Source organism: Hemicordylus capensis, chromosome 1 (genome assembly GCF_027244095.1).
Source record: "Hemicordylus capensis ecotype Gifberg chromosome 1, rHemCap1.1.pri, whole genome shotgun sequence".
Taxonomy (NCBI): Eukaryota; Metazoa; Chordata; class Lepidosauria; order Squamata; family Cordylidae; genus Hemicordylus; species Hemicordylus capensis.
Genome location: NC_069657.1, coordinates 144,595,677 through 144,611,252, shown reverse-complemented (window position 1 = coordinate 144,611,252; position 15,576 = coordinate 144,595,677). Strand labels below are relative to the sequence as shown.

Here is a 15,576-nt window from a genome sequence, read left to right as displayed (position 1 = left end):
AGCCCTACCAGGAACCACCACCTTGCACACAAAGTTCAAGTGACGTAATAGAACTTTTAGCTCATGAAGGGTCAGTTTCTTAACCAACAAGTAGTGACAAATCTGCTTTTTCAGAGCAGACAGCTTGCCCTCAACTGTGTCCAACCCAATCCCCAGAATTACTAGCCTACTAATGGGGACCTCCATCTTCTCCCTAGCAAGCAGGGACCCCAGTTCCACGCACATGCCCATAAAGGCACGCAACAGGTGTGCTCTTTGCCTGGAACCCCAGGGGCCAACAAAAAGAAAATCATCAAAAAATATGCAATGAAGAGGATACTCGTCCGCCTCTGAAACACCTATTCTAAAAATGAACTAAAGGACCCAAAGGCAGCACAGGAAACTGCCTTTGGCCCATTGGCCGGGCCCTGTCTATATGACAGAGGTCCTGGAACACAATTCTAAGGAGGAACAAATTAGGTGGGTGTACAGGCAAAAGCCGGCAGGCCAGCTAGATATCACATTTCACCATGAGGGTGCCAGGCCAGCAGGTGCAAACTATGCACACAGCTTCATCAAAAGCTGTATACCAGGCAGAGCAGAGCTCTGCCAGAATCCCATCATTGACAGAAGAGCCTTTAGGAAAAGAGAGATGATGAATAAGGTGAAACTTCCCTGGGCTCCACTAGGGGATCATGCCCAAAAGCAAAATGTGCAAATTGGGAGGTAGTAAGGACTAGGGAAGTGTGAACCGGTTTGAATTTGAACCAGTTTGAATTCAAACTGGGGTGGTTTGAAGGTTTGAATTTGAACCGAACCAGTCATCAGGTTCGAGCTGCAGGTTCAAATTTGAAACAAATGGGGTGGTTCGATTCAAACTGGTTAAAACAAGTTTGAACCAGCTTGAACCCCCAAATTTGGGTGGGATGGTAGCTGGCACCTATGGGTGCCTACTCCCAAACCCTGAAGCAATTGGACACTCCTACGATTTTTTATGAATATTTGAAATATTTTTAATTATTTTTCTCATAGGGTATAATGGGACCTGAACCAGCCCATTATCTCCTATTGTGGAGCACCTAGGGGCACAAACATGGGGTGGGTGGTAGGCACTCAGGGGTACCTACCATCCACAAAACCCCAAGGCAATTGGACACTCCTCTGATTATTGGTGAATTTTTAAAGTATTTTTGAATTCCTCCTAGGGAATAATGAGGATTGCAGCAAACGTATAGCTTCACGTCGGGGGGGGGGAGGGGTGACCCCTAGAGTGGAGTGTGGTGGGTGATAGTTCCCAAGGTGGGAAAGGAAGCTATCAGAATTATTTGAAAGGAATTAGGCGAAAGGATGGTTTTTAAGTGATTTTTGAAGTTTATGCATCTTTAAGGTTTTTCTCCATAAAGAAGCATGGAGGTGACAGCAAATGTATAGCTTCATGTCAGGGGCAAAGGGGTGGCCTAGAGCGGAGTGTGGTGGGTGGTAGTGCCCAAGGGGGGCAAGGAAACTATCAGAATTATTTGAAAGGAATTGGGCAAAGGGCTGATTTTTAAGTGATTTTTGAAGTTTGTGTGTCTTTAAGGTTAGCAATGAGAGTGGATTCATGGTTTGTCATTGAAAATCTTATATGATACCAAAGAATTGACACTCAGAACACCTCAGAAACAACAAAACCCAGTACCCCATGGGTTAGCAACCCATGTGGGTGGTTGGCACCCTCTGTGCACTAGACCACCACTCACTCTGGGCCACCCCAGCACCCCACAAGTGGCTTTAAGGTTTTTCTCCATAGGGAAGAATGGAGGCTTCATCAGCCCCATAACTGCACTTGGGGGGTGCTGGGGTTGCCCAGAGCGAGGGTGCCAACCACCCCCATGGGTTGCTAAACCATGGGGTACCGGGTTTTGTTGTTTCTGAAGTGTTCTGAGTGTAGATTCTTTGGTAGCATATAAGATTTTCAATGACAAACCATGAATCCACTCTCATTGCTAACCTTAGATCCAGATCCACGCCAGATCCATTCTTTGGTGGCAGGAAGCAGGTGATTCCCTAACGGTAAAGAAACCCCACCAGGGGGGTAATTTTCAGGCCGCAGCACTGGCTTCAACATTACAGTGTTGGTGCTGCTTGAACTAGGCAACCCAGCCTGGCCCAGAAAGCTGCAACCCCGCCAGACCTGCGCACAGTTAGCTCATGGAGCCTCCTGGTGCCCAGCTGGGCAAGCGAGGCCACCACTAGGCTTCCCACATGACAAACCTGTATAGGAGGAAGGGTAAAAACTATAGGGGCCCATGGGCCAAGGTCACATCCCCATGGGGGTCTCACCTGAGCCAGAATCCAAGGAACCTCCCACTTCTGCTGTGGGTGGCACCGTTGAGTCACTTGGTTGCATAAGATCCACTAGAGCAGGACTAGGGAGGTCACCCTCCTTCTCCAGTCTGGCTAAGTGATCATAGAGAGACTGCATTAATTTAGCATTTTTGGCAGCCCTGGTATCATGCTTAGGATGAGAAGGTACACCAGAAGGACCCCTAGCATTCTCGGTGGGTTTTGCTTTACCTTCTCCAAAGCCTCCAAATGAGCAATGTGCACATGCACCATTCCCAGGTCCTCTTCATCCTCCGAAGAGGAAATATGGAAATCTGGGGGTGGGGGGCTGAAAGGCCTAACAGGCCTGCCCCCCCCCCCACTTGCTTGTAGTGTTCTTAGGAGGCATCACTGCAGAGTGCCAGAACTGTGATACATCCTACAGATCCCAGATACCCCAACAGAAAGTGTGCTGAGCAGGCCACACAATGGTACAAAAAGGAGTATAGCACTTCAGGAGAGACCCCCCCCCCCGAGACTCCCACAACTAGGTGTCCCCCCAAAGGCCATAAATATGTGTAGGGTCCCCAGATATGAGTGAGTGCTCCTCCACTGGGCAACACTAACCCACTCACCAAGCCAAGCCTAACTCAAGAGGAATAGTCAGGGGAATCCCCCAGGAGAAGGTCACTGCCCAGCCCTCTACAACCCAAAGAAGCTGGGCCTGCAGGCCACTTGCCCCCATGCTGTGAAAATGAGACACACACACACACACCCCACACACACACCAACAAAAGGGCCAGTAAGTGTGGACCATTGCATTACAGTCACTCCCCGGGACAATCTCAGGGTGGGGGGGGGATTGTTGTGGGAGCCCAAACCCCCAGCTGCAACCCTCCCTGCTGGGAAAAGACAGCCATGTGTCTGCCACCGCTCCAAGCAACACCACCTCCCCGAATCCAGGCCGACTCTCTGGCCTCATATGCCACTGCAACTGCTGACAGGCCCACAAAGGCCTACACATCCAGAGCAGCAACCATGGAGCTCTCACCAAGTTGCTTACTAGCACCAGACTGAGGGATTTAGAATGGGCCAGCAGAAGGAGCATGCTGGGCCCACCCACTAAACCCTCCAACCAATGATGAAGCCCCAATAGCCTTGTGCTTAATTTCAGAATGGCTGGGGCGAACAGCTACCTTGTGATAATAGCTGGGGCAGACAGCTACCTTGTGATGTTCCAGTAGTAAAACATATGTATCATTCAGCTGGTGGTAATGAACTGTGGTCAAGTGGTCTTCTTACATTCTTCTTTAAAATTTAAGATGGCTAATTGTGGGTTGGAAGCACACTTATATAAGTTGCTATAAGCTTTCAGAAATTACAAATGTTCACCATTGTTAATGCATTGCCTCCATATGAGCTGAACTCCACATTCTCAGCCCCATTCCCTTGCCTCAGAGATCCTCAGTGGGAGAAGATAGAACCAAAGGACAACACCAAGGAAGATCAAGGATACAGCAGCATGGATGGTCCTAGAACCATCTGGGCACTGCAGTATTGCTGTTCACGATTTATTGCCTTGGGTGTTTCATTTTCCTCCCTCTCCTCCTCCTCCTCCCCCCGCTCCTCCTCTCAGAGCCTGCATAACTTCATTAACACTTCTGTCATTACGAAGAGCCAGGAGCTGCAGACTGCCCAGCTCTCTCCTGCATGGGCACTATAGATCAATAAAGGAGCAGCTTATAGCAGTGGATGTAACACAAGAGGCCTGAGTGCATGTTTAAAGACCTTTTTATGTTTTTATTATTTCTATTATGGTTGTAAACTCCTTGGACAAAAGGCAATACATAAATGAAACCTTAGCTTAATGGCAGAGCATCTGTTTTGCATGCAGAGGGGCTGGTCAGCCCACTAGGCAAACTAGGCAGTCAACTAGAGTGCCAAGCTGGCAGGGGTGGCAATAGGCTGCACCCTTTGCCCATGTGGGATGGTGCACATTGGGAGATGGTGGCCAGGAGGGCAGGCAGGAGACAGGGAGCACTTGCTTGCTCGCTTGCCTGCCTACCTGAAAGGTACACTCACCTGCACTGGAGAAAAAAAGTAAGCAAGCAGGTGACAGGAAGGATGCCTGGGTCTTGGGGTGGGGTGCCCCGGCAGGTTTCAGCTGAGCAGCCTCTGAGCCTAAGGCCAGCCCTTCCAAGGTTCAATCCCTGGCATCTCCAGGTAGGACTGGGAAATACTCCTGCCTGAAATCTTGGGGAGCCACTTCCAGTCCATGTAGACAATACTGAACTAGATGGACTAATGTTCTGACTCAATATTAGGCAACTTCTTATGCTCCTAAATTTAGGCATTATGTAAGTGAAAACATTCATACATGCATAGGAATCTGCCTTATGTGACCATTAGTACTGCCCTCTTACATAAGAGGCATATTCCCCAGCTTTTCTTAATTGGTTTCTCATCACTGGACAGCCAAGGACAACTGTAAGATCTGCCGGCAAAGGGACTCTGCTGTGCTTTTTGCTGTTGCTTTGTGGGCTACCTACCTGTCTTCTGGATAATTGTAACAACTTTCAGCTGGATCTGTTTCTAGAAAGAGGGGCTGGCAGCCATTGTAGCTATAAAGGCAAGGGATGTGACAAAGGCACAGCCATTAGTGCAGCTGACCGGAGGCCGCTTGTAGGTGGCTGCTGAAGCCAACCTCCAAAGGGGGCTGGCCTTTGGGGGTGAGCTTCAGGGATGGGACTGAGGGCTGTGGCAAGCTATGTTCTTGCTTCAAAAACCATCTCTTTATTAACTATAGAGTTGGACTCGACCTGAACCAGGTCCCGTCCAGTTCTGTGCACACTAGAGCCAGTCTCAGTCTGGCTCAAGTTGAAACTGGTTCGGGCCTGGCTTTGGGGGGAGGGGGGGGACAAAATGGCCAACATACTGCCATTGTGTGGCTTTGGGGGGTGTTGCCATGTCCGCCAGGTGGGGTCTCCTGAGGTTCCACCTCCCCACACTGGCCTCGCCCTGGTCTCAATAGCACTTACATTTATATACCGCTTTATAGCCAGAGCTCTCTAAGCGGTTTACAATGATTTAGCATATTGCCCCCAACATTCTGGGTACTCATTTTACCGACCTCGGAAGGATGGAAGGCTGAGTCAACCTTGAGCCCCTGGTCAGGATCAAACTTGTAACCTTCTGGTTACAGGGCGGCAGTTTTACCACTGCGCCACCAGGGGCTCTTAGGGTTAGGGTAACGGCCCATTCCATGCCTCTCTGTGCTGGCGATGGCCATTTTAGAGGCTGCCGTACATGTGCACTGGCCATTTGCATGGCCGGGTCATGCAATGGGCCATTTTAGACCAGGTGAGGCCAGTGGGGGGAGAGGGGACCTCAGGGGGGCCCATGGCTGCAGCACCCCCCAAAGCCCCACAATGGTGGAAAGTGCACCATTTTTCTGTTTAGAAAACACACCAAAAAAAAACAAAAACCCTGAACCAGCCCTGGACTGGACTGACAGATTTGGATCAACCTTGAGCCAAATTGGGCTCGGTACAGCTGAAGGGTGAGCTCTTGAGCCAGGCCAGTTCAAGTGCAAGCCGGCTCAACCTCAAGCTGGCTTGCACATCCCTATTCTCAATTTTCCTCTGAGAAGTTCCATGGTCTGTCAGATTTATACAAATAAAAGTGGTGTGGTAGTCTCCTGAAGTGCAACCATCTGGAAGATCTGACAGCTCAATATTCCAGATTCAGTATTATTATTATTATTATTATTATTATTATTATTATTATTAATTTGATTTCTATACCACCCTTCCAAAAATGGCTCAGGGCAGTATAGAAATAGAATGAATGAATGAAATAACAAATAAATAAGATGGCTCCCTGTCCCCAAAGGGCTCACAATCTAAAAAGAAACATAAGATAGACACCAGCAACAGTCACTGGAGGTACTGTGCTGGGGGTGGATAGTATCTCACTGATAGTAAGTCTAATGAAGATGAATTTTTTCAGTTAATACACATGGACACCATATTTTTCCTGTTAGCTCCTCAAGGGTTCTTTCCAACTTTGAGCATCAAAGGGATGATATTAGTGATGATTGTGATAACAGTGATAATGAATACCTTCTTTTGGGTAGAGATTATAGGGTTCTTAGAGCTATCACACGTGAGATACATTCCTTTGGATGACAGTTCTTCTTAAATGGGGCATGTACTTAAATAGTCTAGAAACTTTATGCCAGAATAAATTAGTTAACCTTTATGGTTCTAAAAGACCCTTATTTGTTTCTGTGACAAATTACAACAGCTAGACCGCTGGATGTTGAAGTTATCTCAGATTTAATCTATGTGATTTGACAATCTGTTGATTGAATAGTCACAGGAAATGGGCAAATGTGTTCTTATTCATTACTCTCTTCAGTGCAGCCTTCACCTCTTTGTTCCTCAGGCTGTAGATTAAAGGGTTGAGCATTGGGATGACAAATGCATAAAACACAGAAACAACCTTATTCTGATCCTCTGAATAATTTGAACGTGGTTGCAAATAGACAAAAATACCAGTTCCGTAGAATATGGTTACAGCTATAAGATGGGAGATGCATGTAGAAAAGGCTTTTCGGCGGCCCTCAGCTGAATTCATCTGGAGCACTGTCAAAAGGATGTAAGTGTAGGAACTCAGTATTATTAGGAGAGAGCCCAACATATCGGTTCCAGCACAAATGAAAACGAGTGCTTCCGTCACAGAGGTGTCTGAACATGAGAGCTTGAGGAGTGGGGGAATCTCACAGAAAAAATGGTTGATTTCATTTGACTGGCAGAAAGACAAAGTACCTACCAAAGTGGTATGTATAATTGAGTTCAGGAAGCCAGCTGTAAATGCTCCACCTGCCATCTTGATGCATCTGATGTGGGACATGATAGATGTGTACAGCAGAGGGTTGCAGATGGCCACATAACGATCATACGCCATCAATCCAAAAAGGATGAACTCTGTACTTGCTAGAGCAACAAAGAAGTACATCTGGATGAAGCATCCCACAAAAGAAATGGTTTTCCTTTCTGACATGACATTTTCCAAGGCCTTGGGGGTGATGTTGGAGGAATAGCAAAAATCTAGGAGAGCTAAGCTGCAGAGGAAAAAATACATGGGGGTATGAAGCTGAGGGTCCATTCTGATCAACACAATCATTCCCAGGTTGCCCACCACAGTGACAATGTAGATCAGCAGGAATAACATGAAAATGGGAATCTTCAATTCTAACTGATCTGTAAATCCCAGAAAAATGAACTCGGATACAACAGTGTTGTTTTCCACAGGCATTTCCAATGTAGAACAGGAGAATGATTCCTATAATTCTTAGAATGAGTGACTAGGAGTTCATACATACATATGTCATAGCCAAAAGCATGTAAAACTTTGCAATTAATAAGGGATGAAAATTGTTCTCATTTTGAACATGTAGTTGCTTGATCCTTTTAGGCTCTGTGGTGAAGAGTCTTTATAAAGCAGATCTAGAAATAGAATAAAAATTAGATGTAACAATGTAGAAATGTAAAAATATCTATCAATTTTCTGTAATAAATAATGATTACGGCCATTTACATGACATAGCAGGCGGTTAGGTGGTGGGATGGCTTCCGAAACGTTGCCTTCCCCACAGACAATCCTTCAAGGGACGTGCATCAAACCGGTTTGCCTGGTTCCATTCAGGTCCAAACCAAAGGCATGTTCAAGACATGTTTTGTTTGGGCACCCCAAATGAGGGGCCTGGCTTGGTTTGATTTCAAACCGATGAAGCCTGGTTTGGGGTCACCAGGGATGCAGCGGCGTAACCATGGTAGGGCAGGCAGGGCATGTGCCCTGGGCGCCTGCCATGCCCCACCCCTTCCTCCCCACCACAAATTTTTTCAATTAAAAAAAAAAATTTTCGAGTCCAGACTGGTGACAGCACCCCCCTCCCCTCCCCCTCCCCCTCAGTGCAGGCAAGCTGCGTGACTTGCCAGATCTGTCTGGGCAGGGCGGTGCTCTCCCATTGGCTCCTGGTGGCGAGAGGAGGAGTGGAGAAGAGCATGCTGCCCTCGTGTTGTGTGTGCTGCTGCAGCCGCTGCTGTTCATGGCCCGCCTGGACCTGGCTGCCGAAGTGAGGAGGAGGGAGTAGAAGACCAGGGAGCAAAAAATCCATTGATTCATTCTGCTCCCTACCTGCTTCACTGACTCTTGCAGTCAAAGTAAGTGTGCTGGTTTTGTGATGAACAACTTGAAAACACTACAACTTGAAAGCACGAGTTATAGAGCTCAGGAGCTGAAGGCGAGCAATTTCCCACGCTAAGTGCTATGCGATTCCCTGCCTGCCTCGCCTGCACACAGTCAGGTGGACAACGAGGAGTAGTTGTCGCACGCCATTTGTTTAGTTTGATTGGTCCCAGCCCTTCCCATTTTCCCCCTCCAGCGGCTCAACATCACACTATTTACAATTCTGCTGGGGCACGAGGGAGTGGGTTGCCTGAGCACATGAGCCCTGCTTCTCCTCCTCCTCTTCTCCTCCTCAATTCTAACTGATCTGCAAATCCCAGAAAAATGAACTCAGATACTCTAGAGTTATTTTCTGCAGTCATTTCTCTAGTGTTTATGGTGAATCAATATGGATCCTCATGTACCTTTGACATCATAACCCAAACTGCCAGGACTCCAATTGTATTGAGTAATGGATCTTTTTCTACCTGCCCACATGTTACTGGCTGGCCATTCATCTTAGGTTGTAGAGCAAAGGGTTTTATTTTGGGTTTTCAGTCTGGAAATGCAAATTCGGTCTACAAATGCAAAATAAAATACATTTCATTATAAAATCTAAGGGTATTAGTAATAATGGCCGACATCCTGGCTAACAGAATTTGAGTGCCCTTAACATAAGCACCTCTGTAGCATAAGGCCTGCACTCATCTCTGCCCTTTCCAAAGTGTGGGCATTCTTGCACAACTGCACAAATACTTTCTGGAGTTTGCCCATGCTTCAGAAGCACTTTGTTACACTGGAAACACATCACTTAACCCTCAAGATCTTGCTCACGAGAGCATGCTCACCCACATTTCACAAAGTGCTGAGATCAGCATGGGGGCTAGCGCTTTCTAGGCGCAGATGTTAGGAGTGCCCATGCTTCACTAGTCAGCATGAATGTATATATTTCTATAAATTTCCTAACATTTAACAGATGAATTGACATTATAGTATTCACATGCATTCTAAGAAATATTTTATTAAAACTGAGGGGAAATGGGTTTATTTTATTTGCAATATGCAATTATAATTTTGGTTGCATCTGTATCTGCTTCCTTTCCTTTTCAAATCAGATAAATTAAAAAACAGTTACTACATGACTCTTTTTAAAACCACCACCACCACCACCACCACCACTATACGTTACTTACAATCTGCGAAATGCGGGACTGAACATTTTCGTGTTAAGTGCTTCAGTACATTCTCTGGTCCAGTAAGGGTTGTGTGCATGTAAGAAAGGAGGCAGCCTCTGGTGGAATGTGAGCCATGCTTCTGAATGGTCCCTGATGCTTCATTGGCAATCACAAGGATAGGTCTTTGGCCAACCAGTCCCCACCCCCTTCTCCTTCCCAGTGATCAAAGCAGTCAAAGCTGACAGCACTAGCCACTGTTTGGTGGCAGATTATTGCAGCTCTGTATGCAGCTATGTATTAGAACTATGGCGTAAAGTAGGAGAAAATATACTGTATATATGCTCCAATGCAGCAATTTTAAAGCATATAATAGTAAAAGGCAATGGTTTTTCCATTCACCAGACCAAAGAATAGGTAGGGGGAGAGAGGGATGTCTCCATCTTCTCTCTAGGAGGAAAGGAAGAGGATTGACTCACTACAGGAAGTACCTGAAGACTCAAAGCAGGGGTCATAGAGAAGAGGCAAGCAGGGACAGGTGAGGAGACCCTCCCAATGCCCCTAGTGGTCATTAAGATAGTCAGTACAAAAGGTTGATGCACTGGAATTCCATCTCCAACAAATATCACGACACATAAGTCTCAAGAAACACATAATATTATTTCATGATTTGCATATAATAATGGATGAACAAGAAGAAGCACATTATTTTAGATTAAAAACCAACCCACTATGATTCAGTGGCTGAGTGCACTACACAGTGTGCACAGATTTCATTACTGATTTCTGTGACAGACAGTTCCACAAAGGAAAGGGGGAAGTGTATAATTGTGCTGTGTGCATGAGCACACAGAACTGTAGTTTAACTCCCAAGATGGGGGAAAAGAGTGTGTTTACTATACATTATGCATGGGTTTGCATGAGATTAATGAGATATAAAGTTGCGGAAACAGGAGCAGGTCTGCTGAAATCCATGGATTTTCCCATATATGTCACTCATGCTCCTCTTCCATACAGAATCTGTACATCCACAAATACATAACAGTTGCTACTCAAATGCCCCAACACAGACCAAGAACAATTTCCCTTCCCTTTCACACATATGCTCACAAACACACAGAGACCTTTTCCTTGCACATATACTTAATAGAAATCTATGGACACAATGATTGCATCCATCCACCATTCAATCCACATTCACACACTCTGGGGAAGGCCAAGATTTAAGAATATTCACCTGATCTGATGTGATCATCAACAATGTACCTGTGTGACCAGGAAAAAGGTTGCTTGATAGTGGTAGTGCCCTGCAGTGCTACAGCGGGGTTCCCTTTTATGCACCAGTAATATTATTATAAGTGCACACTTCAGCCATCTTTTTAATATTATAATAAACAAATCATAATAACCTTAGAATGTGGAGCTGATCCTAATCACAGCTAGAACCACTTTGCTGCTGCTAATAAATGAGCTATTTATTTCATACTGGTGCCCTTAACACCTTTGCAGGTATCCATAGGGGAGGACATACTTCATACACTCTTTCTAATTTCAGGAACAATCTCTGAGGAATAAAAAGACACAAAGATCCAACAGTTAAGCACATTATTGGTTATACAGAAATTGCTTCACAGTCTACCTTCTAGCTGCTCCTTATTGCTGGAGTAACTAGAAAGTAGACTGTGAGGCAATTTCTGGATTATCAACGTCCACAATGCTATTAATCAGGCTTGCAACAGAACATGAGTTGAGGAAAAGTGTGGTGGCATCAACTTGTAATGTACCTTCTAGTAAACATATGCTTTATTGTAGAGATGTGAGAATCTATTTGGATTAAAATCAATTCAACCTGAATCTGGTCGAATCGACACTCCTGATCAAATTTGAGCTCAAATCAAATTGCACCAATTTTCATTTAAATCTATTTGAGATTCGGATTTCCCCAGATTCCCAGCTTTCATTTATTTTAAAAAACTAAGATCTAGACCTTGCAGAAGAGGAGTTATGGAGCAAAATGTGTGGTGTTTGGATTCTTTGGTGTATAATAACTTTTCCTTAATTAATCCCTATGAGGATTCATTAGACACCTTCATTTCTTCTATTCATTTTGACTGTCTTTGGACAGTGCCAACTGTCAACTGCCATGTGCCAACTACACCCTCCCCCCTCCACCTGCAAGGTAGTGGGGTACTACACAGTTTACGTTTCTGGAATTTTTCAAGTGTTTAGACTCTTTGGTGTCTAATAACCTTTCCTCATAATGAATTCCTATGAGGATTCATTACACACCAAAGAGTCTAAACACCTCAAAAATCCCTAAAATATAAACTGAGTACCTTGTGGCTTGCAGGTTGGGGGGCAGTTGGCACATGGGATGCCACTAATTCCCCACCCCCACTTGCAAAGCAGTGGGGTAAAAATGAACAGAAGAAATGAAGGTGTGTAATGAAGACACCAAAGAATCTAAACACTTCAAAATTTTCTAAATAATAAACTGAGTGACTGTGTGTGTGTGTGTGTGTGTGTGCGCGCGCGTGCATGTGGGGTGGGGGTGGGGTGGTAGTTGACACATGGCACTTGGCAGTTGCCACTGTGCAAAGACAGTCAAAATGAACACAAGAAATGAAGGTTTTCAATGAATCCTCATAGGAATTCATCATGAGGAAATGTTATTATACACCAAAGAATCAGGACACTTGGAAAATAGTGACCACACATTTTGCTCCATAACTCCACTTCTACAAGGGTAGAAGCTTAGATTTTATTTTTTATTTTATTTTTTAAATTAAAGCTGGGGATCCATGTTAGGGTTAGGGATAGGGCAACTTCGAATCCCCAATATTTCCTATGGTGGAAAGAAACACAAATTAGTAAAAATTAAAGAAAATCATATAAAATTAACCAAATGTCCCGCTGTCTTGAAATTCGGGTGGTTGGTGGCACCCATAGGGACCCAGCGACCACCCAAATCTGGTGCCCCTAAGACCTTTAGAAGTGGGCCAAACCAATCTAATTCCAAATCAAATGAAATTCAACTCAAACCAAATATGATCAGATTTATTATGATATTATAATTATTTATTTACATAGTCAGACAGGTGTTATTGCCTGGTTTGTTTTATCCAGACTTTGAGTCCTTCCCAAGGACCTGGGATGCCAGAATTTTATTGTCAATGTTGTTGCTGTTATAGATATCATCACAGAATATAAGCTGTTCCCAGTAAAGTTGCTTTTTGTAATTGGCTGATGGTGATTTCTGTGGCCCCTATGGTGTTGAGTTGTTCTTCAAGTTGTTTTGGAACTCCACCCAGGGTGCCAGTTACCACTGGGATTATTTTGGTCTTTTTCTGCCACAGCCTTTCAATTTCAATTTGTAGATCTTTGTATTTTGTTATTTTTTCTATTTCTTTTTCTTCTATTCTGCTATCCCCTGGTATTGCTATCTCAATTATTTTGACTTCTTTTTCTTTCTTCTCGGCTACAGTTATATTTGGTGTATTGTGTGGCAGATGTTTGTCTGTTTGTAGTTGGAAGTCCCATAATATTTTTACATCTTCATTTTCTACAACTTTTTCAATTGTATGGTCCCACCAAGTTTTGGCTACAGGTAGCTTGTATTTTTTGCAGATGTTCCAGTGTATCATCCCTGCTACCTTGTCATGCCTTTGTTTGTAGTCAGTCTGTGCGATCTTTTTACAACAGCTGATTACGTGGTCCACTGTTTCATCTGCTTCTTTACAAAGGCAGCACTTGCTGTTTGTTGTTGACTTTTCTACTTTTGCTCTTATTGCATTTTTTCTTAGTGCCTGTTCTTATGCAGCCAGTATTAAACCCTCTGTTTCTTTCTTCAAGTTGCCACTCTTAAGCCATTGCCAGGTCTTGGTGATGTCTGACTTTCCACTTATATTGTGCGAATATTGACCATGCAGTGGCTTATTTTTCCATTTTTCTGCTTGGTTCTTGACTTCTTTTTTCTTGTAGGCCTGCTTCTTTCATTGGTGTTGAATAGTTTCTCGTTCTTGACCATTTTAAGTGCATCTTCTTCACTGTCCTTGATATATTCCTCAAGGCCTCTTTTCTCCTCCTCTACCATTTGATGGACTTGCAGCCTTCCTCTTCTACCTGAGCTGCGAGGGAGGTATAGCCTATCTACATCACTGCGGGGGTGCAGAGCATGATTGATGGTCATTTTTTCCCTGGTCTTATGATCCAGCGTCTCTAGCTCTGCCTGGGTCCAGTCTATTATCCCTGCAGTGTATCTGATAACAGGTATAGCCCAGGTGTTTATGGCTTGTATAGTGTTCCCGCCATTGAGTTTGGACTTGAGGATTTTTCTAACTCTCCTGATGTATTCACTTCCAATTTTTCTTTTAACTTCAGTGTGTGCGATGTTATCAGCCTGGAGAATGCCCAAGTATTTGTCATGTTTTTTCTCTTCCAGGTTCTTGATGTTGCTTCCATTGGGCAGTTCTATTCCTTCTGTTTTTCTTATTTTTCCTCTGTTCATTATTAATGCAGCACACTTGTCTAGTCCAAACTCCATTGCTATGTCGCTACTGAATATACAGACAGTATTTAGCATTGATTTGATTTCTGACTGGGACTTTTCATACAACTTCAGATCGTCCATGTAGAGCAGATTGTTTATTTTACTTGATGTTTTAGATGTGTGGTATCAGATGTTGATGATGATGATGATGATGATGATGATTACATTTATATCCCGCTCTTCCTCCAAGGAGCCCAGAGCGGTGCACTATATACTTGAGTTTCTCCTTACAACAACCCTGTGAAGTAAGTTAGTCTGAGGGAGAAGTGACTGGCCCAGAGTCACCCAGCTAGTATCATGGCTGAATGTGGATTTGAACTCAGATCTCCCCGGTCCTAGTCCAGCACTCTAACCACTACACCACACTGGCTCTCTTTAAGATTTAAGTTTGCAGATCTGAGTTCAAATAGCATGTGACTGATTTGATTTGACCTCAAATAAAATCACAAAAAATCAGTTCATGCACATCCCTACTTTATTGTGTCTAATTATACAACATTTTCCCGTCATGTCACACATTACAGGAGGTGTACATGGCAGTAGAATATGACAACTCCACCACCATAGGAAAGGCATCAGTGGCTCTGTAATGTATGGTGTAGGCCAATTGTAGCCCTCTTCACACATTTTTTAAAAAGGGAAGCTGTACCCACTCACAGCATCGCAAGAGTGTGCCCACAAACCTCACCCTGGTGTGAATGCATTCAGAAGCTTCATCCCTGCACTGTCCACAATTACAGCATTTGTTGGCAGAGAAGAATGCCCCAACCTTCTAATCGTGGATATAATCTTTTCAAGCTTCTCTAGTTTCATTGAAACAATTGAAAAACTCATTTCAGTTAGTATTTGTAGTGTGTGCATAGAAGCGAATCAGATGAACCACTCCCCACACACAATTAGGGAAAGCCGCCCGGTATTCCAGAAGTGGGGGAAGGCTGTACATGCTCATGGTGCTCACACATCCTTATTATATGCGGTGAGACTAGTTGATGAAGTATCATCCAAGCCAACCCTGGGAGAGAAACCATTGGACAGGAGGCTGTAGAAGACTGAAGCAAAGGGATATGGATATGGATATGGCATAAGGAACAATGATTACAGGAAGCAAGAAATAACAGCTGAACGAGTTACAGAATCTAATTCCAGCATTCTAAAATCCCCTCCCACAATGATGGAAAAAAATCTCTAAAATTTTGAGGATATGGCCTGATGCATGAATATTTTTTAAATTACTAAACTGGTAAATGAAGCACACAAGTAAATGCCCCATATAACAAGGTTATTGTAGTAAAAATTATAGAACTCAGTGTATGTGGCTTGAAAACTTTATTGAACTAACAG

General features: G+C 44.3%; 1 protein-coding gene across 1 annotated transcript; it reads right to left on the bottom strand.

Annotated features, from left to right (window-relative positions):
- Nucleotides 1-6,657: 6,657 nt before the first annotated feature.
- LOC128326768 (olfactory receptor 5F1-like) lies at nt 6,658-7,602 on the bottom strand. The gene has a single exon (XM_053254310.1). It carries the CDS (start codon nt 7,600-7,602, stop codon nt 6,658-6,660), a length of 945 nt encoding a protein of 314 aa, XP_053110285.1.
- Between the last annotated feature and the right edge of the window lie 7,974 nt (nt 7,603-15,576).

Coding starts and splice junctions, on each gene's coding strand:
- LOC128326768 (XM_053254310.1), bottom strand. CDS start 7,602: ATGCCTGTGGAAAACAACACTGTTGTATCCGAGTTCATTTTTCTGGGA.